Genomic DNA, 26,764 nt, shown 5'->3' with positions numbered 1-26,764 from the left:
GCACCTACAAGGATCACCTATACCACGGGTATTCAATTCTCATGTCCCCTTGCCCCAGCACACATCTCTGTATCAAGAATACTCAGAATGCAAACACAAACAAACACCACAAAAAATAATGCCATTATAAATATTTCTGGGAACCTCTTTGTTCTGTATTGAAACCATTTCTACATCATCAAGAATCCTTTTAGACTATCTTCCGACACAGGCGACAGAGGGCCACTTAGCAAACAAGTGGCTATAGTTGGAAAATGGAGCTAGACACCTGTTTGGGTGTTCTAAATGTCTTTGGGTTTCTGGTTCTGTCACTCAGGATATAAGTCTCAAGTAGGTACTCCCAGCGGCCATCTCTTGGGCAATGATTGGGTGTGGCTTCAGGAAGGCACACTCCTTGCGAGTGCCCAATGCCATCTCTGCTTCCTCTCCCTCCCCTGTTTTTATTGTAGCTTTGGGCTGAGCTGAGAACATCTGGGAGTGAGTGGGCAGAGAGCAGCTTCCCGAGGTTGCAGAAACTTCTTCCTCGACAAGCACAAGGAACCTATCATTCCACTCTGCCAGCACCATCTCTCTGGCACCCTGTTTCCCCTTCACCTCTGATGGCACGGATGAGAGTCAGAGAGGACTTTTAATTGACTGAGAGCTAGCCCTAAACACTGACACAGAGACAAGAGTTGGGGGGTGGGGAGGTAGAGACTTAACCCAATGTGTTAAAAGGAAATCACATTAAGCCAGCCTCCACCTCTTTTTTAAGACAACATGAGCGTTGACGCATCAGAGATGATGCTGATTCTATGTTTCTGAAATGGCCCTGCTGAAATGTATGTTGCTCACTGTGGGAGAGGGTGCTGGTCGGAAAGAGGCTGTCGATTAGGGTCCTAAAGACCATAACTAGTGGGGAGTGATTGGGTCAAAATTCTGGTAACTGGCTGAGAGGCAGATCTACGGAGGGATTTTGTATCTGCTTTCAGCAATCTAAAATAGTGCAGGGATATATTCTGGTGATTCTAGGAAGCAGGACAAGGATGAGTATCTAAATGGCACTTATGGGTCCATCCAGAGCCGAGGAGTGGTGGACTTAGGAGTGTTCTCAAAATGTCCTTTTCATCTAGTTCTCTTAACAGGTGTTGTATTTTCTAGTATGACAAGTGCTAGTATGGCAAGGCCCTGGGTTCAATCCCCAGGGGTGGGGTGGGGTGGGGAAGGGAACTCGATAGCAGCATATTAAATGTAACTTACCTTGTATTTTAATATCCATATTTAAAGATTTATTTCATGTGTGTATGTGTGTATGTGTGTGCATCTGTGTGCCCGTGTGTGTGTGTGTGTGTGTGTGTGTGTGCATCTGTGTGCCCATGTCTGTTTGTGTATGTGTCTGTGCATTTAGATGCCCATAAAGGCCAAAGGAAATGTCAGATCCTTTGGAACTGGAGTTGCAAGCATTCGTGAGCTGCTTGGCATGAGTGCTGGGGTCCAAACTCCAGTTCTCCAATACAGCACTAAATGCTCTTGACCACTGAGTCATCTCTCCAGTCCCCATCTTGTATTTGGATTGGTGAGTTCGTGGGAAAAAAAAGAACACTTAAAAACTAAATGTCATATTCAAGAATCCCCCTATACTGTGATAAGTGCATGATCTTGTATGCTCCAACAAAGAAACCACCATGGATCTTTTCAAATAAATAAAAAAAAGGACGCTCCTAAAATCCAGAGGACACCCCTAATTCCAGTAGTGCTTGTCCAATAAAGAATGTTTCCAAAATAAGTATGCAGCATCACTGGTTGGAAGTGATGACCCACAACCCAGCAGGAACCCAGGGATTTGAGCAGCCCTGGACTGAAGGTAACTGGCTTTTCAGATCTGTCTGGGAAGAACCAACCTGGATCTTGTTCACAGAATGAGGACGTTTGTGGAAAGGTCAGAGGACTGAAAAATACTCAGAAGGAAATGGGAGAGGAATAATGAAGGCTAATTAAATTCGTGGCACGCCAGGTGAATTACCTGCAAGTTTCACCATCTCCTTTGTTTCTCGTGACCATGCAGCAAGGACATCTATTGCGCACTGCACCCCATAGGTCAGAAGTCAGACTCCAGGATATCCAATGATTTGTCCAGAGTCCAGCAGTCAAGCCAGGCTTCGATGGGGGACCACCGAAACTACCCACCCCAAACCACACTCCCTCCCCTGCTCTGAGTCCATCAACCAGAAGATAACAAACAACCTTGATAGTTTCTGCAGCCCTCCAGGGGTCCAGAGCTAGCCTCTAAGAAAGCTGGTGAGGTGCCTTCTAAGGTAGGCTGGTGAGGCTACCTCTGTCCTGAGTTCACCTCACAGAAATATAAATGCCCCACCCAACCCAGCTGGCTAGAAGGCCAAAGCCTGGCAGGAAAAGGATCCAAGTACCCGAGGAAGAGTCATATTCCCAGATGTGTAAACTCTATAGAAGACCCAGATTCAGAGAGCACACTTTGTACTTACACTTATGCATGTGACTTCCCTCCTAGCTCAGAAGAACCCCTCCGCTCTTGCCAGGCATGGTGGAGAGAAGTCATAGAAGCATTCTAGGGTTGGACAGCTAGGGTTGGGTCAGTGTAATCTGTAGTGCAAACTGGCTTCTAGAAGGATCTATGGAAAGGCCCTTCATGGAGGACTCCTCCTCGGCTCTCTGGTTGGGAGTGAGACAGACGCTGCACAGAGCTTAAACTGTTAGCCACAGACTTCACAGATTGTACTCCTGGGACTCTTGGTGCCTGGGGATGTGTCTGTTGTGTTTGTGGAAGGGGCTGTCTTTGGGGTTTCCCTCAGGGCTTTACACTTGCTGGCTGACCAAGGGCACAGGTCTAGTCATTCTCGTCAGTGGAAATGCCCACCTACCAGCAGAAGTTATCTGGAACCAAGCACGACACAGCCCCTGTCTGTGGTGTCAGTCTCTCTAGTCAGTTCCCCTTTCTGTATGTGAGTTCTTCAGTCCCCAGATTATTTCTCCTGTATAAGGACGCCCAGGAGGCCTGGGGAGCGGACAAGGCTCCTTTTACTTTTCTTCTTCTTCTATTTTTTTTACCTTCTATTTTTTTCTTCATGTTCCTGTGATCTTCGGGAATGCTGCTGTGCTTGTGTGTGTGGTCCCTGAGCGCCGAGGTGGAGAGGCACTGGTGACATGTATGTCATCAAGACATGTGCAACCTGGTGAGCACGGGATACAGGAGCTGCAGCTGGGGCAGATGTGCAGAGGTGGGCTGTCAGCTGGAGAGGGAGCGGGCGGGCGGGAGAGGGCAGAGGGTGAGTGCTTAAACCTTTTGCCAATCACCACTTGAGTTTCTGACCGTCCACATCAGATGTGGGGCATTACAGAAATGAGTCTCCTCCATCCAGATATGTGCTGTAATGGAGCCGAGAGACAGGACAAGCAGGAAATAGAAGCGGTTATATACCAAATAGTTGGCAGTTGCTCTTGGTTTTGGGGTGCTGGGAGTTCCCAGCAATTCTGCTACAGAAAAAGTTTTTGGTGGACACTGGCAATCCCAGAGCTCCTATACCGGGGCAATGTGGAAGAGGAAAACTCCCACAGTTCTCTCTGTAGTGGCCTCTGATTGCCTGTGTGAGTTTTCCATGACAGGCCCAGAAATTCTTCTTCCTTCCTATCCAGCTGCCTCGTCTCAACATTGCAACTCATTTGGGGGAAAAATGCTTTTAGGTTAAAAAGGAGTCCAGGCAGTGGTTTGATGTGTTCCTCTTGCTGTGTACACATTTGCATTTGCAAATAGGCTTAAAATATTGCTTCCATTAATAGCATTGTAAGCTTCTGGAGAGAGAGGTGAAAAAGAACTTTTGGCCGAGGGAACTTCCCACTCCTCAAATTATAATAATTTAGGAGTCGGCCTGCTCTCCTTAGATGGAACGTTCATCTCAGGACTAAAATGAGTTTGTGTCCATGCTCAGATCTGGTGGCTCCGCACCGAGTCTGCTGCTGCTGCTGCTGCTGTATACACTGTGGGTGTGACTCAACGAAGCTTAAGTGAAATCTGTATGAAATGTCAGCTCATTTATGCATTTAGCATATGTTTGCTGGCTTCTTAATATGTCCTAGGTATAAGGGAGTATCCGTGACATGCAGGGAGATGATTATTCCTGCAGCATCTACTGGGGAAGGTAGTATTAATCACATGGAGAGAAGCCTTGGTTGAGGAGGAAATGGTTCTGGGTGACTACTGACTGAAACGGTGTCTACTGAGTCTGCTTCTCTTATCACCCCCGGGTGGAGAGGAGGATTCTATTGTATTAATTTGACAAGGATGGGGAGACGGGGAAATCGTGAAAGGTAAACTGTTAAAACACAGCAGACTCTTCAATAGAAGCATCAAAAGCTCCAAGCTCATCCAGTTTCAAACTGAGGTGGACGTGGGAGTTAAGGGGAGGGATCTCCGGGGCAGAACTGCAACTGAAAACAGGAGTATGAAAAAGTCTGACACAGGCCCGCAGGAAAGGGGAAGCTCCCAGGAAGACTTTGGCAACTCCTGCAAGTGCTGGCCAATCACATTTCAGGGCCAGGCAAAGTCTTAGGGCACGAGGGGAGAAGGATGGGACCACAGCTCAGGCACACAGCTTTTCAGCAGACCCGTGACCTCTCTATTCTCTTGTAGAAAGTTGTTTCTGAATGGCATGTTGGATGCCCTTAGAATGAGGCTGGGAAAGAGATGCCATTTTCAACAGGAGAAGAGGAAGACAAAATGTACTTTGAGTGCATAGTATTTCCCCGCCAAGGTCTTGAGACCTGAATCACTCTAAGTATCCCTCCCATTCCTTATCTAGCACACCATGCAGTTCCCTTCTGAGTTTCATGTTCTGTTAACGTGAATATAAGAATATAATTCCTGAGAGTTAAAAGCATATTCTTTTTTTTTTTCTCTTCCACACAGCACTTGCATCTTATGGGGGCTTTCAAAACCTGCCTTGGTTCAAGGGATGATTAATAGGGAATCCCAAAACTGAATGACACTGGAGAATATCATGGTGCTCAGTAAAGAGAGAAGGGGCTGTCCCATAAATTATGCCCTGACAACACTGGTTTTTCTGTGTGACCATGGTTTTAGTTCTGAGACAAAGAGAAAGGGGCTGCCCTGGGCACCAGGATGGGCCGTTGCCTTTGGGTGAATCTTGTGACTCTTATTCCCGAAAGGTAGAGCTCGTGAGTGGCAGGGCAGAGACCTAGGGAGATACCTGGGTCGTGAGTTCACCTTTGGGTACTTTTTGGTAAAAACGGAAAGCTGGCTTTGAAAAACCATTAATACTTTAAAGGGGAAAATAATCGTCAGCTCAAAGAAGCCCGATTGTAGATTTGGCTAAGAGAGCTGAGTATCTGTCCTATGCTCAATCTACTGTTAGGGGACAGGAGAAGCTAAATGATGCTGCTGTGCTCCATCTGGGTCAAAGAGGGGGAGTAACCTACGTTTTAGGAGTTTAGTTATAGCAAAAGGGAGTGAAAACACTCCTTTGCTATTTGTGAATCCGCTAATATTCCTCATGTGTGGGCATACTCTGTTCCCGAACGAGTGCAGAAAACAACAGCTAAAGAACAGAAAACAAAACGCAGGCAAGAAAAGAGCCAAAGGGGATTTGCTCCAAGGGGATATGAGAGTCTCAGAGATGACTAGGGTATGGTAGGAGACACGGCTGGGGGTGGGGCGGGGCGAGAGGAAGCAGAGCTCAGACTGAGTGACGATTGGCCATAGCCAATGGACTCCATCTCCAGTGCCCGCCAGAAACCAGGAAGCATTTGAGTCTCAGTGAGCATCCTGTGTACTCGGCTCCTTCCAAACGCCCCACAGTTCCTCCTCTGGTTTCCTTCCCTCCTCTTTCTGGTCCCTGAGCCTTTGACTATTAGCCTCATGGGTCTCCAGTCATCCTGATAGTGTCACTCACTCTTGCCTGGCCACGGATGGGCTATTATCTTAAGCTTTCTGCATTGGTTTTTTTTTGTGGTTGTTTGTTTGTCTTTCCTTTCCGAGACATTAATTCCAAACTTCCAATTTATTGAACCAGATGCAAATTTCTTATCTGACTTTCCAGCCTTGATAAGCTCTCTTGCACTATTTACAGAAATGAATTTCCCATTACTTGTCTAGTCTAGACTTTCTCCAAGTTCAGTCAGATAAACAAACAAACAAACAAACAAACAAATAAAAACTTGCTATGAAGGATTTGGTTATCCCTTCATTTCCAAGTCTCCTTAAAGGCTATTCTGTGGGCTGAAAGGATTAATTTTGGGGCTAAGGGAATAGGAGCACTGTCTGCTCTTCTAGAAGACCTTAGTTCTGTTCCCAGCACCAACACTGTAGCTAACAACTGCCTGTAACTACAGTTTTGGGGAATCTGACACCCTCTTCTGGCTTTTGAGAGTACTGCATACATGTGTTGCACAGACTTACATGCAGGTAAAGCACCCAAATAGAAAACAATAAATATTTCAAATGTATTCTAAAGTGATTCTATTTGTTTGTATCTCAGAACTATGAAAGTCATAGAACATTAAGCATAAATGTTCCTAAGATGAAGAAATGACGAAGATTTGAAGTGATAGTTGTAAGACTTCTCAGGATCTGATCATCACTTCTTGTATAAGTGTTTTACAGTACTACATTGTATTTATAATGTACATATTATAAAACATATGCAACCATTATATATCAATTAACAACAAGAGATTGGGCTGGAGGTGTTGTTCAATGTTAGCTTGTTGTACAAGCCCTAGGCTCCATTCCTGGCACTGCAGAACGAACAATTTGAGTAAAAAAAAAAAATTCTCAAAGAATATTATACCAAAAAAAAAAAACTTTGATCATTGAACTCAGGATTACGTGTGTGTGTGTGTGTGTGTGTGTGTGTGTGTATGAAGACTGTAATTGTAACATTTAGTCGTGTGAAGTCATCGGCATTTAAAAGTGACTTGCTGACGGAGCCTCTTTGATTTATGTTAGGCAGATGTGTAGGGTGTCATAGAGTGAGGACCACGTCATAGACTGTCTTGGAGGAAAGAGTTACTGGAAGCTTGAAAAGCCTTTCACAGTCAAAGCAGGTGCCAGCCATATCAAGTTGGAAATTAACGGTTGTTGATGGTAAAGGAAGAGATCGACTCTCAGAGGAGAATTCTTGAACAGTGCGGTGGCTCAGCCTAAAACCCTCATGGGCAAAAGTCTCAGAATGAGTGGCCAGAGCCAACACTACGTAGGGAGGGTTTCATCTGCCCAGACAGAAACTGTCTCCAGCAGCCACTCAGTTGTCTGGCTCTGAAACCAGCCACTGTCCTGGCCCAGTTCTAAAACTGCCATTGTCTTTATTGGGGAGCGGGGCTAGGATGACTGTAGGTAGGAGTGCTTGCTCTTGCCCTTGACTCGTGGAAGATCACTGGTAGTCAGCTCATGGTCTCTCTGTAGTTGGGAACATCCTCAGAAGACAAGAAGACACCATACTGCCAGTTGTGTTAAACTAAAAAAAAAAAAACAAAACAAAAAACAAAAAAAAAAGAAGGGCTCGGGTGGGACAGAGGGAGACGGGATGCCAGGGACCATCTTTTACCTTTGCCTTTTCCCAGGACTGTGATGAGACGCTTGGTTGTGGGATTTTAAAGTTATAGCGCTCAACCACACAGCAATTCAAGAATCTCCTCCTTAAAAGGTCTATTCCATATCATCAGCCTAGGTTTTACTTGAGCTGTTCAGCTGGTGGGGTGCATATAGGTCAGAAGTCCAGACTCTGGTTGTGGCTGTTACAAGTTCTTTCCCTGGAGCTGAAATCTGGCTCCCTGTGACTTCTAGCGGAGCTGTGTGTCCTTCAGCAGCAGCGTCCCCCCCTCTCTTCTGGGGGAGCTCTCACTCTCTGCCCTTGGCTCTCACAGATCTGCAGCCCTCTCTCTTTCAGGTTTGTTTACCTGGGTCTTTTCAGTGTTCCTCATTTCATATTTTCCCATCATCCTCTAGTGAACCGTGCTGCCTTTCACTTGATAAGCTCCACTTCTGTCACTGTCACTCAAGTCCAACCCTCACCTTGCTGTACAAGAGGTCACAGTGATGTGGTCTGATCATCACAGATGACGGCGGGACAGATGCTAGTTAAGACAGAATTAATGTGGCTTGGGGTGTGGCTCAGTGGTGGGATACTTGACTAGTGTGCCTCAGGCCCTGAGTGCTATCTCCATCGTCCTCTGCCTCCAAAGAGAAGGACCAAATTAATGTTGATGGCTATTATGTCACACTAATACGGCATAGTTTGTTATGCATAAGGTATTTCTCTAGTTCTGTTACTCCACTTACACAGTCGTTATCTTAAAACCCAAGCTAACCCTTACAGGGCTGGTCGTATTCCTATCTCTCCTTAGGTTTCATGAATATTTGCTTGACTAGCTTTAGGTTAATTATTAAGTCATTTGCATATTTGAAATGAATGGTGTTTTCTATTGCTTTCATTTACAGTTTTAATAAATGTGTGAAAATAAAACAACAACAACAATAAAAAAAATGGAGAGTCCCATAGTACCCAGAGCTCTTGTTAGGTTTTGGTCAACTTGACACGAACTGGGTCATCTGAGTGAGAAACTGGGTCCCTTAAATTGGCCTGTATGCAAGTGTGTGGGAGCACTTTCTAGACTAGTGATTGATGTGGGAGGGTCCATCCAATTGTGGGAGGTGGTGCTGGGGAGTAAGAAATGAGAGCCTGAGGAGTAAGCCATGAAGCAGTGTCCTCCCATGCCCCTGCCTCACGTTTGCCTTGCTCGGGGTTCCTGTTTGTCCTTACTTCCCTCTATGACAGCCTGTGATTGTGACATGTAAACCAAACGAACCCTTCCCTCCCTACATTGCTTTTTCTTGTGCCTTTTATCACAGCAGTAAAAGACAAACTAGGACACCCAGACAGATATGCTAAGAATGATTCAACTGCTCAATGAATGAATGAATAAATGAATGAATGAACTAACCCTTGGTCATGATATTAATCCATCAGCATAGCCCATTGGTTGTAGTCTTATCTCTTGATTAATCCACTTCTACTTTTTTTTTTTTTAAACCACCACAGATCAACTAGCCATCACTTTCACTCAAACACTCACTGTGAGACAGGCTTCTCGAATCTTTCTGGCTTCTCTGATACTCAAATGTTATAACAAAAACAAATCTTTTTTGATGTAGAATTTTGATTATGTCACTCTGCTATTATTACTTTAGTCATAATAAAGAACAAAATCTTTAACTAACCCACAAGGCAAGTGTGTTCTGGCCCATGCTGAGCTCTTCTGCCTTGTCTCTCACTCACCTGCATGTCAACCACAGATACTCTCAAATCTTCCCCCTGCCCCAGTGCCTTTGTATGTGATATTACTTTGGCTCAGAACCTTTCTACCTTGTCACCCCTCCCAGCCCTTCGCCTGGTTAGTGCCTCTGGCTCTGTTTCCTTTAGATGTACATTACAAACGTTCCTAGAGGCAAGGCTGGACCATTTCACTCATACAGTTCTGGGGTTCAGAATTTGGCCTCAGGGGGATTCTCCCATTCTCTGTGGTAACAAGGGCCTGATTTGACTGCCATGAGTGGATGGCATTTGTCTGGTAGCTTAGCAGATGCTGGTAGCTTAGCAGGCTACGCTGAGCTAGGACTTTTGACCTAAACTTACACATGGGAGCTCTGGCACTGTGATGGCAGGACAGAGGAATATCTTACACGGTGGGCTCAATCCTTAGAAAAATACATTTTTAGAAGGTCATGTAGGGTGGGAAGGCTTTTTGTGTCTCAGAAGTTTCAGAACATTTTTAATGCTTCATCCTAAGTTAGTTAAGGGCCAACCTTGGAGTCAGGAGAAGTGATTAGACTCCACCTCTTTGTGGGAGGGTATCAGGACACAGGTGGCAATACTGAAGCTGCCACTTTATCCTTCAAATAGCACTTTAGACGAGTCACATGAAAACTTTCTTCAGCACCACGCAGACCTCTTGGTAGCACTCTTCATTGTAAAAATTTTATATTTGTTTATGTTTAATTGACAGTTATTTTGCTCCTTGGCCAAACTAAGCAGCTGTACTAAGCAAAGCCATCTCTGACTTTGCTCATCTCTCTGTCCCCAGCACTGAGCAGAGTGTCTGGCTCAATGAATGTCTGTTGAAGCGTGAATGAACACAGCACCACCCGAACCTTGACGGCAGTGATTGCGCACTGTTCTCAAGCGCGTCATTGTGCCGGAGCCTTGTTAACAGTCGAAAGCACAGGATCCCAAGCGATGCCTATCCTTCACAGTTCAGAAACTTCAGATGAAAGGAAACAGCCCCACCCTTTTCCTCTCAGCGTCTCAACGATAACACTAGCTGCTGTTAGCATGCGCCTTTAGCTTTTGGGACTCTGTGAAGAACCCCAGTACTTTATGGCGCAGTAGAGGCCAACAGAGGCTCCAGCAAGGAGTGTTCTTGGGATCTATGTCCCTCTGCCAGCAGATGGATCCACCCACAGTAGGCTTGTTGAGCCGTAAGTATGTACAGACATAGAGGAGCGACCAGGCCCTAGTGCGCTTGCGCGACCGGATTGGGTCCTTCCTCTAGTGGCCATGCCATCTGCTGATTTGCTCCTAGCAAGAACACCGTACACCTCGGGAGGAGCTAAGTGCTGCGGCTCTCCACGGTGTTTTCCAGCTTGACTTATTCCTGGACACCCTGCCTTTCTTTTTAGTGCTATTTGAAGGATCCAGGCCTATGTATCTTTACATCTCCCTAGACCTCTAGAAGAACTTTAATGCTGAAAATACTCAGTAAATATTTGCCTTTAAGACAGTGAATGAGCAACCTAGCTGAGACAATGCTCCTCTTAGTAGCATTTTCCTACTACCTGGTTACCGCTAAGTTCAGGGCAAAGTCTTTTCCATTGATGGCCTCCTGATTGCTCCCAGGGAACCATTCTCCCACTTTCTCTTTCAGAACAGCGTGGTCCTTTGTGCCACCTCATCTCCCCTCTTCTGCCTCAGCTAGATCCCAGTGCCTACGCTAAAGCCTGTTGCCTGTGAGGTGTGGAACAGGGTAGTGTTCTACCTGGCACATAGTAGGTGCTCAAGCAGCATCTGTGGAATGATTTGCCTACTAGAACAAAACCTCCCATGATGCAAATGGAGGCTTTGACCCCATTCTACCCCACCTCAGGGTCTCCCAAGGGTCCTGTAATGATTTTAGGGTATGTTCTGGTAGTGCCCTGTCTCCTCTTATCCTGCCAGTGGGCAGATTTGGAATCTCTTTGCTTGCTGCCCATGCACTACTGAATCTGGTTGGCATTGTGTTAAAGAAAAATCAGTAAAGTTGGATCAGTTTGAATCTCAGTTCTGCTATTACCAGTTTCATGGCCTTGAACATATCTTCACCCTTTGAAACTGGTTCTTCATCTGTATTATGGGGGTTAACAATCTCACCCAGACATCAGAAACCAGGGTGCTTGGTCATTCACCCCACCACTCTTACTTGTGTAAGAGTGTATATAAAGTCAGCGAAGATGGTATTACCGGGCACTTTGCTTTCTAGACTGTAACTCCTCCCCCCCATCCCCCTCCCCCTCCTCCTCCTCTTCGTTTTTGGATGCTGAAGACAAACATCTTTATTAAAGATACTACCAAAATTTTGGCAAACAACTCTTCTTGTGTGAACAGTCTTCCTTTTTAGGCTTTTCGCTAGCTCACCCACCCCTCAGACCCGATTCTGCTTCTAGTGACAGAAATCTGTCAGAGAATCCCCCCATAAATTCTTAGGTTCTTTCCTCTCCCATTGCGTCTGCTGAACACCCGCTCTGATAGTAAGAATTTCCATTTCTTGGGCCATCTGGTAAAAGCCTTGCTGGTGTTTGGAGTTTGGGGGACGGTTCATTCCTGGGGAAGTGACAGCTCTGTTCTGAGCCAACAAGAGTGGAGAAGCTAGCTTCCTCACACACACACACACACACACACACACACACACACACACACACAATTTCTAAAGGAAGGTTGTGTCCGTGTTTTAGGAACGGGCAATGGAGTGTCTGCCAGGCTGGTATGCAGTCTCCTTGTGAGCATTCGTGATGCTCCTCTAGGGAACTGGGACTGTCTGGCAAGGCCAAAGTGTGAGGTGTAGAACTTTGCCATCCTCAAGCTCCTAAATGGCTTTTGCTGAAGCCTGGCTTACTGTGGGTAGTTTCAGGGATCATGCATTTGAGACAAACCTGAGCTATAGAGCAAGACCCTCTCTCAAATCCTTACCCTGCAAACACACACACACACACACACACACACACACACACACACACACACGCACACACAAACAAAAAACAAACAAACAAAACAAAGCAAAATACTCACAAAGCTGGTATCAGTCAACTCAGAAGTAGTGAAGGAGGCTGATGTTTCTAATCAGGGAAAGACAAGTTTCCAAACAGAGAAGTTTGCAACAGTATGGACTTCCTGGGCAGGGCCAGAGTTTGCCCCACCCAGTGAGTTTCAGGGACTATTTGTTCGAGATTTTGGAAGGCTATTATGCAGGGGCTCTCAACCTTCCTAATGCTGAGACCCCTTAATACAAGCTGTGGTGACCCCCAACCATACAATTGTTTTCATTGCTGTTTCATAACTGTAATGTTGGCACTGCAATGAATCGTAAGTAAACATCTGATATTTCTGATGCTCTTCAGCAGCCCTGTGAAAGGGTCATTAGTCCCACAAAGGGGTCACAACCCACAGATTGAGAACGCTGCCGTAATGGTTCCATGTGATTACCTGAGTTAAACTAATCAATTAAGTTTATAGCATAGGGTCATTTGATTTGGAGACCTCGTGTGTTTGACATGTCAGGTGGGGAAAAGTTCTCTGATTAGATCCAGTGTGTTGACTTTTCAGGTATTATACAGACTCCTATATTTAGGGAGGAATTCAGACCTAACAAGGCCCCAGCCTTCAGATCCATGATAAATAGGATACTGTGAGTGACTTACTGTGACAAAATAGGCAAGGGTCCCCAGGCTCTGCCCACGTGCCATGTCTGCTATAGCTCAACTGACAATGCTAAACCCTAACATCCATTACAGTTACTGGGAGAGAGGGAGAAAGCTACTGGGAGCTAGACATTTGGTTCTCACACCAAACATCTAATATTTTGGCAGCTGAACTTACTTGTAACATTATCACAAACTGCTAAATTTCTATATGGGAAAAAAAAAAAGAGCTTCTACAGTTTAACAAGAGAAAGTCAGACTCAAGACAGGATGCGGGGAGGTGGGGCGGAGAGGGCTGTGTGACGAATACGTGGCGTAAGAATACAAACGTATTAATCATGTGGCAGGATACTCAGATTCATAAGAGAAATTTGTTTTGAAATAACAGTGGAAACCACCTACCAGATGTGGCTTAGACTTTGAAAAGCAAATCAGAAAAAAAAAAAATGTCGCCCAGGATATGGAGAAATCCGTTATTGGTTGCCTTTGATGGGAATGTGAAGTTCTGGTGGACAGTGGTTCCTCAGAGGGTTTAAAATAGAATCTCCATATGACCTACTCTTCCACTTCTTGGTTTGTATCTAAAAGAAGTGAAAGCAGAAAACTGGGGAGAAATTCGTACACCTCATGTTCACAGCAGCAGTCTTCACGGCACTAAAAAGATGTACATAATTCAAGCAGCCCTCTGCAGATGGGCACAGACGCTGAACCCGGTGTGAGCATCTTCAGAAGAGCAGGGATCCCAGCAGGTCCTACAATGAGGATGGGCCCCTAAGGCAGCGCTAAGTGAAGCAAACCCACCACAGAAAGCTAAATACTGTAAGATTCCACTTCCATCTAAAGAACTCAGGTCCATGGAGACAGAAGGTGGTTTCTGAGACCGGGGTGGGGAGTGGGGGGCAGGAAGGAAAAATGAGGAACGATCGCTGTTGACTGAGTCCAGAGTTTCCATCTTGCAATGTGAGAAGACTTGGGGATACTGTGATGTTGATGGTTGCACAATGCAAATCTTTCATGTGCTGCTGCATGTTTGGAAATGATCAGTCTAGTAAACATTGTATGTATTTTACCATATTTAAAAAAACTACGATGAGAGGGTTGAGGAATTCAGTCAGTGGGGCACTTGCCTGGCTAGCGCAAGGCCCTGGGCTCAATTCCAAGCACTGTCAAAAATGTATAATGAAGCGTCATTTTAATCTTTAAATGGTACAGATCAAAAATTCACAAATTTGAAAACATTCCCCCCCCAAAACATGTGAAAGTAAGTAGTCTCCTGTCGGTGGAAGTTTTAACGTATAATTGTGGAGGAAAATCTTTCTGTATCTGTGAAAACTAAAATTCCATTACTCGTCAGCTCTTGGTCAAGAGATTCTCCTTCTGAGAAGTGGCCAGCTCCTGCAGGTATGAGGCAGAATATAATTTGGGTTTTTCTTTACAACAGAAAATTAGGAGCAACTAATCAGGCTATTTGCATCAAGTAGATTACAGCAGAATAGTATGCAACTGCTAATATGATAGTGCTAATTATTATGGATATAAAATAATCCCTAAGCTGGTAGCATCTATGTAAAAGTATGTATTGAATGCTTCTATTTGTGTTTTAAAATCAAACGCTAATACATGTGGATCTGAGTTATTACTTTGTTGTATTTTGTCTAAAATAAGTGAAGGCAAGAAACTGAAATAGGTAACTGGTCATTCCAGGCACACTTTGGAAGAAAGTTAGATGGCCAGGGACCAGAGTCCATAGGGATCCTGGCTTTCAACTATTTGTCACTCTGATAGCTAATAATGGCTGCCAACTTGAATCACCAATCTAGAATTCTGGGATGTTGTAAGTGACTGGGTTATTTCAAGCCATCTTCAATGCAGCCTGCATCATTGCGTGGGTTGGGGTCTCAGGCTGAATAAAAATGGGAAGGCAAGATGAGTACCAGCATCTTCCTCTGCTTTCTGAACTGAGGGTACAATGAGGCTGGGTGCCTCCCACCCCTGCCCCCACCCCATGATGTCCCTGAAATTATGGGCTGCACCCAAACCTGTAAGCCAAAACAAGCCTTCCCTCCCTTCCTTATGTTGTTTTATCAGATATTTTGTTGCAACAACAGAAGAATTAACTGATACCTCACCATTACTTTAAACAATCAAACAATCAAACAAACAAACAAACAAAAAACCAAGGTCTTACTATGTACCCTTGTTGGCTTAAAGCTCACTAGCCTGGCCTAGGATTCACTGAGATAGATGAACATTTACCTCTGCCTCCCAAGTGCTGGGATTAAAATGCATCTGCTACCATGTCCAAGACTCAGCTTTACTTTAGCATTTTCATGTTATGTTCAGATATAATCTCTAAAAATTCTTAATTAAAAAAAATTACCGTCTCGAAGGATTAAAGCACACACACAAATACACACACACACACACACACACACACACACACACACACTGTTTTAGCCCACTGCCCTGTGCCAAGCACTATAAGAAAAGAAGGAAGTATACAGACACGACCTGAAGGATGGAGAATGGCTGTAGACAGTCCACCCTCCAAGGGAGAAATTTCTGCTATTGAATGAATAATACTTGTGTGTCTTCCCAAAGCACCACTTTCCTTTTATATACAAAGCTGAGTAGTAATCCACCTGCTAGGTTTCCCCTTTTATATTAGCCATTAAAACGCTGCAAGCCAAATTTGAGTGTCACCTAATACTAGGTGGTTCATTCCTAGGGTAAGCAGTTAGCGTCGGCCTTGTATTGGGATCTGCTCCAAACTTTGGTAATCGATTTGTTTCCCCACCAGTCTAATGTTGGTCTTTATCCTGTGCTTCTAGTAAGCTCTAACATCTTTTTGGTCTATATCGAGCGGTTGAGTCGAGAAGCAGAGAGAAAGCGAGAGGAAGAAGAAACTAGACATTATAAAGTCTTGCCTGACGTTTTTTCTTTAGCATGCCTTACAGATGAAGTGAGTATGTCAGGTAGTTAGACATAGGCTTCATTTCAACTTATGGCCAGATGCTCTGTGCACGAGGCCCAGGAAAGTGTTTGGCACGCTCTCCCGGTGACTTTCCATGCACGCGAAACTTTGAAAACCACGGGAAAATCAAAGGAAGTTCGATTTTACTCAAGGGTCTCGGTATTCTCTCATATTCCCTGCATTGGTTGAGACAAAAGTAATGCCTTGCTCTACCATAGAATGTCCCACAGCTTTGTCATCTAACATCAAGTACTTCTGGCTAATGTCACAGTCTCGATCAGCATGGGAAGGGTGTGGAGGGGTGGAGAACGCTGTTTTATACTACTTCAGTCTGGAAACTTAAGTCTCTGCCTTTATGAGACGTGGGCATCGTATTAGCCCTTGCACTTTTTCTTGAGATTTCCTGAGTCTGGGAAGGAAAAGGAGAGAGGAGTGGGGAGGGAGAAGAGGGAAGGGAGGAGGAAGGAGGTAGGGGGAGAGAGGAAGGAAGAGGGAGGAGGAAGGAGACCGCTGTTACCATGTTTAGAAGCAGCAGACATATTTTCTGCCCCCAGTATCATGGCCTGCCTCACTGCAAAGGAGGCTGGGAAATATGGCCTGTGTATGGAGCTAGGTGGGGAGAAATGACTTCAGTGAATGTGGGAACCTACACGAATTTTAAATACTCTTTCTAGTTCATGTTTCAGTGAACAATTGTTTTCAGTCTCACTTTCTAACTAAGTTTTATCTTGTCTTTTTAAACTCCAGCACCATGGGCTTGGCAATCCTTATCTTTGTGACAGTCTTGCTGATCTCAGGTAAGAACCCTTTTCTGTGTAAAGTCCTGGAGTCCTTCTGCTGTCATTCAGTGAGTCAGAGCACTGAAAGCCCAGGCCTGAGAGTTGTTGGTATGGTTTGCTCACGTTTGACTTGAGTTGCCGAAGACTCCATAGCAAATAGCTTTCCTAGAGAGTACGGAAGGATCAGGACCATGGCCAGCTGTCTGGGCATCTTCCTCCTCTACAACCAAACCCCCAGGACCTCAACACACAGCACAAGGTGGAGTGTCCTGTCCAGGACTCTTAGAGGGGTAAAGAGAGCCATGACAGTAAAGCCTCTAACTTGACTCCACACACACACACACACACACACACACACACACACACACACACACACACACATCTGGTCTTTTCAGTCCCCATTTTCAGTATTCTCAAGCCCTTAGAAAATTGCTGACAGCTTTCAAAGGCTTCTTCTTGTAATACTGGCTCACCACCACATCCTTCTTCCTTAGCCTGTGCCCTAACTCATACTGGTCATGCTTTGTGACTCTGGACCTCCAGTTAATCATGCCAGCCACTGTACCAAGCTAAAGTTAACTAAGCTAATGCTTCAGGGCTCCCCCTCACACAGGCTCCCCCTTTCTAACCCCTAAGGACCCCAGGAGGACCTCAGCACTATATCACATATCTTACAACTTGGTAAGATTTGGATAAGATAGCCACAATTAATTACGATTGCCTCCCCCCCACCCCCGACATCACTGTCTCCTGCTGGGTGACATCTTGCATTTGAATTATGTGTTATTTTTTCTAAAAAGCTCACTAAAGTTTAGAACTGTGAGGCCTCCCTGAATTCAGCCCTTCCTGGCTCTCTGCTCTCTGGGATGCACCCATAAACAGCTGGCTGGAGGCCTTGCCATGCATCCTGCAACTGAATGCCATTTTGTTTCTGCTGGCCCACTCTTTCCTGTACTCACTTTCTCTACCTCAGTGCTGACAGAGAAGCCATCTCAGTCTTGGTGATCAGCAGACAGGATAGGTGAGCTTCCGGTGTGCCTGCAGCAGCTGCAGGCCACCCCTGACCACCTGGCCTCTGACTAACCAGCTCAGCCACAAAATCACCTCCTCTATAATTGTCACACAACAGTCCCTTGGCCACTGCCCCTAGCCCTGGCAGGGTAAAGAGGAGGAGTTGAGTATTATGAAGAGATATCCCTTTAGACCTCAGCAGATACAGTCCTTTTGTGATTTGTGCTTTCTGCTTAGCACTCAAGGCTTGCAGAGGCCACCAGATGATGTCTACAGGTGTTCACCTAGCTATTCATCAACGTAGATGAGAATGGCAGCTTTCACCTGCCAGGGCCAGTGACCCAGAGTCTCAGCTCCTGGGGAGATGTGTACACACACAAATATCAGAGGTGAGGAACATAAAGATAGTTTGTATGTGTGTATGCATTTGTGTGTTCTCTCTCTCTCTCTCTGTCTGTCTATGTATCTGGACGTGACTCAATATGTGTGCATGCATGCATGCATGTCTCTGTGCGTGTCTGTGTGTGTGTGGTGTTTGTGTGTCATGTATATATGTATCTGCATGCATGTTTGCCTGTGTGTGCATGTGTGTGCCTTTGTGTATACATCTGTGTGTGTATGTGTGTGGTGTATACATGTGTGCGCATCTACACTTGTGTGTGTGTACGTTGTGTGTACGTGTGTGTGTTTAGTTCAGGTACTTATAAAGTTCTGAGCACTTTATAAATAGCAATTCATTTAAAAACCACAATAACTTGCTGCATTAGATTTCATCATTATTCCTCATTTTAAGACAAGGTCCCTAAAGTGCTGAGACAGCTAAGTAATTGACTAAGATCAACACAGCTCCTAAACAGAGAGGCCAGATTCATGCCTAGCAGTGCAGGCTGAAGGTCATGGATGCGCGTTACCAGGCTATTCCTCCTAGCTCTTCCTCCTGAGGCAATGACAAGTGGCTCTGCTTCTGAATGACTCAGCTTTGCTTCAGCTTGGCCCCTCCTTGTGTGGCCTCCTTCCACTTCCTGCTTTTATCTTAAGCCACACCCCAGCTGTCCTTAAACCTTAGGCCTTAGCACTACAGGTTAGAATGGCAAGTTTAGCTTTTATGATCTGGGAGAGAAATGTCCTGGAAACAAATAATTCAGTAACAGCTTGACTGAGACACCTTTCCTGTCCCCAAACTTTCAGGCTCAGCCCTTTGAAAGTGAGTAGATAGAGCTGAGAAACCCATCAAAACCAAGGACAGGTGCCACTTCTCTTTTGACCTGCTCTGAAACCATGTGGAAACTCCTAGCTCCGGAAAAGGGGGTCGATGATATTGAAACCATAAGAAAAAAATATCTTGAGTGAAAACTGAGTAGGTTTCATTGTAGCAAGGGGATGTATGGGAAGAGGATATAGCTTGGGACGAACAGATATAAAGATGGCAGGCAATCTGCTTCAACCGCCAGAAAATGAAGCTGCCAATACTTCACTCATCAATAAACGCAATGATAAAACAGTCAGCATCTATTTCTAACCTTTCATTTTTTTTTTTACTCTTAATCATGTATAATCATTGATAAATATGCTTCTTTAGCTTATTTTTTAGTTTCAAACATGCATACAAATATATCTTGGTTATATCCATCCCATTTTTCCCCCTCCAACCTCTCATTCCCACACAAAAAAAACCCACCCCCCATCTGCCTCTCAACTTTGAACACACATACATGGAACTGCTATGTCCACAACCCTAATCCCAGAGGCTCAGCAAACATTACTGGAGACAAGAGGGGAAGAAAGAATTTAAGAGCCAGAGGATGGGGAGGAGTTCTGTGACCACTGGCCACTGGGCAGGACATAGCTGTTTCACATGCAAATTCTCAGAAGCTGTGGTTATCTGCACAAGATAACCACAGGGAGAAATTCTTTTCTTGGGGTGGGGACATTGGTACCTATGCCTAGTAGATGACCCACACAGGTGCGCTTATGAACAACACTAAATGGCCTTAGAGTGTATTATTAAATTAAAAGCCACCTTTTTTTTAACATGGAAAATATATCTAATTTGAATCTGCCTCTTCTTGAGCTATGGAGTAGAGACCTACCCCAGGGCAGGCATCCAAAGAGAGAAAGGAGACACAGTTGGCACTAATAATCCACGGGGGGAGGGGGGGAATTACAAGGCTGATAACTTAAGATAACACATAAGACATAGAGCAAAATAGTTTTGCCCTGCCCCCTACACCTCCCACATGCTTTGCCTGGAAATTAGATACCATTGTTATGCCCCTGATCAATTGCTACCAGTGTGGCTGGCAAAGGACAACCCTGTGGGGTCTGTTCTCTTCTTCCACCTTTAAGTGGGTCCTGAGGGTTAAACTCGGCTTATCAGGCTTGCACAACAACCTTCTAGGCCATCTCATGGGCCCTTCACTCTGGGAATGCTCCAGACTGGCCTTAGAGTAGCTATGACCATAGGTGCATCCACCATGCTTAGTCCAGTTGGACATCTGGCAGTTGTTCTCTTCTTGTCTGAATCTCCAGGTTTTAGGGTTCTTATTTCGCCTGACCAACACCACTGGTCAACAATAACCCTGGAGTGGGAGAGTCTTCCTTCACTTAAAGACGTACATTAAACAGCTTCAGATTCTTGTGTTGTGGAGAGGCGGACTCTCTTCCCCCAGATTCTGTAGGTTCTGGCTTGGGTGGTACATGAAAATAGCATTCATGGGTCTCCTTTTAGCTCTATCTCTTGTCATTGTCTACCAACACTAAATCAAGTACCTGGGGTAAACTAACAATTCAAACTTAATCTACTCAAAGAGCCATTAGTTCAGCTGCTGTCTTGGGGCCTTTTCAGATTTAAGAGGAAATAGAGTGTATCTCTTGCTATCTACTTGAAAACATCCAACAAGCCATCGGATATGGTGCCTGGGACTTGACTAATGGCTATGGACTGGAGATACGCACCTTGTAGCTTATCCCTGAGAGTTCAATCAGTGGGCATACAGAATAAATCCCAGAGTAAACAGACACATGGACCAGGAAGTCAGACTGAGGAAGTTAATTCCAAGTAAACTGGAGTTTAAAGCCATGTTACTTTTGGTACAATGGCCAGATGGGGTGAGGTCCAAAAGAGCACAGAGCTTTCTTGATGAAAACTGGTAACACCTTTTGTCAGAAAAGCTTCAGGAGAGACAGGAGTGAGCCGTGTAGGGGGAGAAAGCTGTCTCTGCTCACTAGGGAATCGAACAGAAAAGAAAAGCAAGGGCAGAGGGGACCTGTTGAGACAGGATGATGAGCCTGGAGGCTGTGTTTAGAGAAGTAGACTATCACAAATTTCAAATGTTACCTATCTGTTCAGTGAGATTATTTCCTGTAAGGGTACTTACCCACCCAGCTGTAAGATCAGATCTGTAGATTCGAAAAAAGTTTCTTTAGCATAACTTCTACCAGGGCCAAGAGATATATTTAGTGGCTTTTTACTGGTGAGAAATGGTTAAAAAGCTGTATTATGGATTTATTTTGTGTGTGTGTGTGTGTGTGTGTGTGTGTGTGCTGTCCAGTATAATAGCCACTATCCATATGTGACTCATTAAGTTTTAATTAATTAAGATTAAACAAGATGAAAAAAAATTCAATTTCCCTCTCCAGCACTGTAAAAAATGATCCAGTTTCTTGGTCACAGTTACTACTTGTTGAGGATTCACATTGTGCAAAACCAGAGAAGAATTCTCTCCTCTCAAAGTATTCTTTCGGAGGAATAATACTGTGAAATCAAAGACTGGGGTCTAAGAGAGCTAACATCTCAACAAAGTTGAAGAACAGCTATGAAGAAAATGAGAGTAAACACTGGGGGTCAGATCTGAGGTATTAAGCCCTCTGGGACACTGCTCAGGATTGTGCCATGGGAAATGGAGGGTTGCTGAGCAGGTCTGTGGGTGAAGGTCTCTGTGGTAGATAAAGTAAGGAACTTTGACACAAGGTTGTTGGCAGACTTGTTATTGATGAATAAACTGTTACATTATCTTGGTGGTTATGTTGAGTATTGGTTAGAGAGAAGAGCCTTGAATATAATGCCGAAATCCTCCTTGAATGAGGACACAGTGACCAATAGTTAGTACTTCATAACCATGAGATAGGAGACACCTCTGAGTGGAGAGGTGCTCCTCAAAGCCCTTGCTGAGGAAGCCAGGAGTGTCTTGTGGGCCACATGGAGTCCTTTGGGTAGAACTAGATTCCATGGAAAGGACATAGAGGGTAATATTTATTGAAGAGGATCAGCTATAGTGGGATCTAGTACAATGGAACGGGACTTTCAGCGGGCCTAGAAAGGCTTTGGGCGAAGTTTACAGAAAGAACAAGAACCTTGGAGTGTAACAAGCAAAGAAAATGCAGAAGAGATGATGAGTTTGGGGTAACCGACCAGGGAAGACTGATATTCTGGTGAGGTCATAGACTCACAAAGTGGGACACTCCAGGGGTTTCTGTCTGCAGAGGTCCTTCAGTATTCTTGATCACTGGTTCCTGAGTGGGGAGATATGTGGCTGAATTCTTGTGTCCTTGGCTCCTGGCTGCATCATAACAATCAGTCATAGCTAAGTCTAAAGCATTTCTTTAACCCACATGTTAGAAGAGGGAGGATTTCTCAGTGCTTTCCACCAATGGAATTCTAGGGAGTTCACTTGCTTTGAGGCCCCAAGTTCTGGGGACCATAACAGTGGAGGCCTGAAGGCACTGGGAAAGAACAGACCTTGAGTCAAATCTTCCCGATATGGTCACAGCTAAGATATGTCTGCTTGGTTCAGAGTACAATCAAGACAATCAGGGTCTGATGACAAACCAAGCATGTGGAATGTGAAATACTTTCAGTTCCATTCAGAATGGCTACAGAGTAGTTTCTCGCCCCGTGGGGAGGAGAAGGGGACTGGAGAGGTAGAAGTGTATGTGGCTGGTTATCAGCTCTGATCCCCTCAGCTTCCCAAATAGAAGTTCATGGTAAAATGCAGGTTCTGATTCAGATCTTGTGTGGAACCAGAGAGTCTGTGTTTCTGACCAGCCCTCAGGTGAGGCCAAAGGCTTTGGTCTACTTTTTATTGGTAGGTAAAGAGGGAACTGAGGGAAGATGAAGTCCCTGTTACTTTGTGGGAGAGGGGGACTGGGTCAGAGAAGTTGGAGAGGGAGTGAATGGAAAGGAGATTGGGTACTCTGGGTCTCCACAGAAGAAAAAGAGTCTGTGTGTTGAGCGGATGTAAGAATCTCAGAGTGAGTTCACTTCTAGACCCAGGAAGTGCAACTAAAAACTGGGCAATATAAGAACACACCAACCAATAGCTGGCCAGTGCTTTGCTTCAGCTGCCTGCTTGGTTTCTCCATCAGAAATCATTTGCCCAGAATCACAATAAGTTAGAGCCAAACCAGAATATGTCCTGCCCTCCGCACAGTCCACCAGTCCTCACCAAACTTCGAACATTTACAGTAGGTGGCACTCTTGCCTCTCACTTAAGAGATTAGCAGAGGTGGAACAAAAAGCCAAATACAATAAATTTTTCTTAGGTCAATTTTTTGGTATTGTGGGAACTCAGTGATCTCCCTCTTCCCTCTGATGCAGACATGCATGTGTCCTTCACGGATGTCTGGAGTATCCTCTGAGACCCCTTGATTGTAGGTTCTCATGGGGTGTTCTGCTTTGCCAAGTCCATGCCATCGTACCTGCCTATACTATTTCCTGTTTAAAGGGAGGCTAATTGGTCAGGTCAGTTTAACTTCTGACTCACCACCACTGTGAGTGGGACTCCTCATCTCCCTCACCCATCACTGGCCCTCCCTTCCCTCCCTTCCTGAAGTCCCGAAGGACGAGCTGTTTTTATGAAGACTCTCCTCCATTCTTCTCCCCATTGCAGCCTCCAGCTTCATATGAGCCTTTAAAAGGCACACCCACCTCACCTTTCACCTTTCACCTTTCACCTCTCGCCTCTCATCTCCCTCTATTTATTTTCTTTGCTGAGTCTCCAGCAATTCTGTGGCCTAGAAAAAGTCCCATAAGCTGGCTTATGCCAGTGCGTCCTCTCTCTGAACTTTTCCATCATTGCTCCCTTTGGGTTCTAAAAGTTTCCAGGGCACTGCAGCCCAGGAGTAGCCATTGGTTTCTTCAGGGTTTCTGCAGTATGACAAGGCTCATCCTCACCTTCCCACATACAGTTCTCTCCCAGCAGCTTGCTCATCTTCCTTAAATATCCTGACCTCTATCATCTCCCAAGAGCCATTACATTTGCCCAGCTTCCTTTCTGGTCCCTGAAAGATTCTAGAGAGGTCACTGAGAATAGAGACATTGCTTGACACTTGAGTCACTTCAAACCCCCTTTTTCTCTGGCTCTGGGAGTGGAGGCTGTGGGGGCAGGAACTAGTTGAATGTCAAAGAAGTGACTCAGTAGGGCTCCCAAATAATGGAGACTAATAAAAGGTGGTAGCAAGTGAGGAACCATCCATCATCAACAATCTTTAAAAAAACAAAAAACAAAAAACAAAAAAACCCAAAAAAACCAAAAACATAGCAGACCAAAGTATAAAGGGATTGCATGGGGCAGGCAGGGTTTAGGCAGATGGCATAGCAGTTGTGGAGGCCTGTAGCAATTATGATGATGGTAGTCAATGCTCTGGTTTTGAAATTCGCAGAAGCACAGAGAGAATCCTAGAACATTACTACAGACCACTTCCTTAATCTGGTGAGAAAACAGATTCACAAAGTTTGCAGCCTGCACATGTGAACCAAGTGGAGCAAAACGAAAGCCTGAGCTTCAGACGTCCAGCATGGATGCCTGGTTCCAGATCCTAGCACCCACCTCTCCAGTACTATCACTGCCTGACAAGCTGGAAGCTGGGTGCTGTTTCAGAGCAAGGGATCTTCCTCTTCTTGTCTCCTCTTTCCTAATTCTCAGTTTTTCTATTTTAGATGCTGTTTCCGTGGAGACGCAAGCTTATTTCAATGGGACTGCATATCTGCCGTGCCCATTTACAAAGGCTCAAAACATAAGCCTGAGTGAGCTGGTAGTATTTTGGCAGGACCAGCAAAAGTTGGTTCTGTACGAGCACTATTTGGGCACAGAGAAACTTGATAGTGTGAATGCCAAGTACCTGGGCCGCACGAGCTTTGACAGGAACAACTGGACTCTACGACTTCACAATGTTCAGATCAAGGACATGGGCTCGTATGATTGTTTTATACAAAAAAAGCCACCCACAGGATCAATTATCCTCCAACAGACATTAACAGAACTGTCAGTGATCGGTATGTGGTCAGTGCTGTGTTTAGATTGTCGGCTGCTCAGATGAGACCATGACTGAGCAAAGAAACATTGAGGGTGGATATTTGAACAGACTGGAAATGAAGGCAGAAGAGAGTCACTTCTAGAAAGTCCATTTGGAGGGAATGTGGGGTCTGAGAGTGGGGAGCTGAAAGCCCTTTGTACTTTGACAGCTTGTTTCTTGGAGATCAGTGAGAATTTTTTGAGATAAGATAGGGCTAGGTGAACAAAGCAACACAGACAGATTATAACAATGGACAATGTAGCCACTCCTTCTATTTTCTCCTTTTAGTCTAAGATTTTTTTCCACCCGTAGTAATCTGGGTCTCTTGCTTTATCTCTTAGGGTTCTGTCATTCTGAGAATAGCGTATAAATGGAGCTGAACTTTAATCTTTAAGATGAACTTCTTTTATTCAGCAAAATGCCTTTTGTGTTTCATATAAGTTGAGTGTATCAAAAATTTGGAAGTTTTATTTTTTTTAATTGATGAATTCCATTATACTGTCAATCACTGAAAGATACTGGGTTGTTTCCAGTTTGAAGCTGTGACAAACTGAGCTGCTATGCAAGTGTCAGCCTCTGTGTGGATGTATTTGTATTTCTCTAGTGTAGATTCATTCTGAGGCATAATGTTGCTGGACTCGAATGAATTCTTCACGAACTTGGAAAAGGCAGACTGACACCTTTTGAGAAATAATCCTCCTAGAATGAACCATTTCTAAATCCACAGGATAAACCACAGGATAAAACAGGCAAACCCAGACACAGCATGGAGGGTTGCTCTCCTTGAGCGTGACTTGATTCAGTCGTGGCTACAGGGCTTCCATTTAACAAGGTGCTAAGTTTGGGTTCTCAGGGTGTGGCAGGCCCCTTTGGAGAAACAGTGTGTTTTAGGAGGGGGCACAGACCAGCCTTTAAAACAGGTTGTCTATTCATTATAATGTGTATCAGTACTACAACTTAACTCATGACTGCAAAAGAGATTGTTGATGAAGCTGAATGGACTCTAGCAATTCTTACCAAACATCAGCAGAATGTTCAGGGAGCACAATGAGATTGCAAAAACTCAAAAGAGGATGGCATGCAAATGACTTCCATTGTTACATTGTTACATGTTACATTGTTACATGGTACAATCATTTTGCTTATGAGTTCCGCCTTTAGTGGCTGAGCCATCTCTCCAGTTTCGTACTCAATTATCAACTAATATGTAGAATCCACACGTGTCAGGTCCAGGATCTTTGTGCCAGTGTACTTCAGCCCTAAAAACACACAGTGGTAAACAAAGAGGAGAGAGTTTTGAATTTGCCTCCATATGAATCATTTTTTTCAGCAGAGTGGTCTGCAACCTTCCTAATGCTGTGACCCTTTAATATACTTCCTTATGTTGTGGTGACCCCCAACCATACAATTATTTAGTTTCTACTTCATAATGGTAATTTTGCTACTGTTATGAATCATAATGTAAACATCTGATATGCAGAATATCTAATACATGAACACCCCCCACCCCCGCAAAGGGGTCACAACCCATGGGTTGAGAATTACCACTGTTACAGCACATAAAGTTAGACTATGATAGTCATGTCAAAAACCAACAATCTAAGTTTGTAAGCAGAAAGACCTCCCTTATTACTCTTACTTGTAGGTTCTTAAAGATGAGACCCAGAGCATGCAAGGACCATAAACCCTGTGAGTTCTTGATGGAAATTTACCTCATCCCTGAGTGGGAAG

At 44.7% G+C, this 26,764-nt stretch overlaps 1 protein-coding gene across 5 annotated transcripts in view; it reads left to right on the top strand.

Annotated features, from left to right (window-relative positions):
* Nucleotides 1–26,764, top strand: part of Cd86 (CD86 antigen) — a 97,203-nt gene that overhangs the window by 20,442 nt on the left and 49,997 nt on the right. For 2 of the 5 annotated variants that reach the window (XR_384517.1, XM_006521741.1), the window contains exons 1-3: nucleotides 2,917–3,188; nucleotides 16,698–16,747; nucleotides 24,678–25,013. Coding sequence is in view for 3 of the 5 variants with exons in the window: in XM_006521741.1 (XP_006521804.1) it covers nucleotides 3,160–3,188; nucleotides 16,698–16,747; nucleotides 24,678–25,013 (415 nt within the window). In the remaining 2 variants the exon portion in view is untranslated. Of the gene's footprint in view, nucleotides 1–2,916; nucleotides 3,189–3,214; nucleotides 3,234–16,697; nucleotides 16,748–24,677; nucleotides 25,014–26,764 lie in introns of those variants that run through there. The other 3 variants (XR_003951744.1, NM_019388.3, XM_011245812.2) reach the window with 2 other exon arrangements.

Source organism: Mus musculus, chromosome 16 (assembly GCF_000001635.26).
Source record: "Mus musculus strain C57BL/6J chromosome 16, GRCm38.p6 C57BL/6J".
In the NCBI taxonomy this organism is placed as follows: Eukaryota; Metazoa; Chordata; class Mammalia; order Rodentia; family Muridae; genus Mus; species Mus musculus.
Note: the sequence above shows the minus strand (reverse complement) of the source record. Positions and strands in the feature narration are given on the sequence as shown.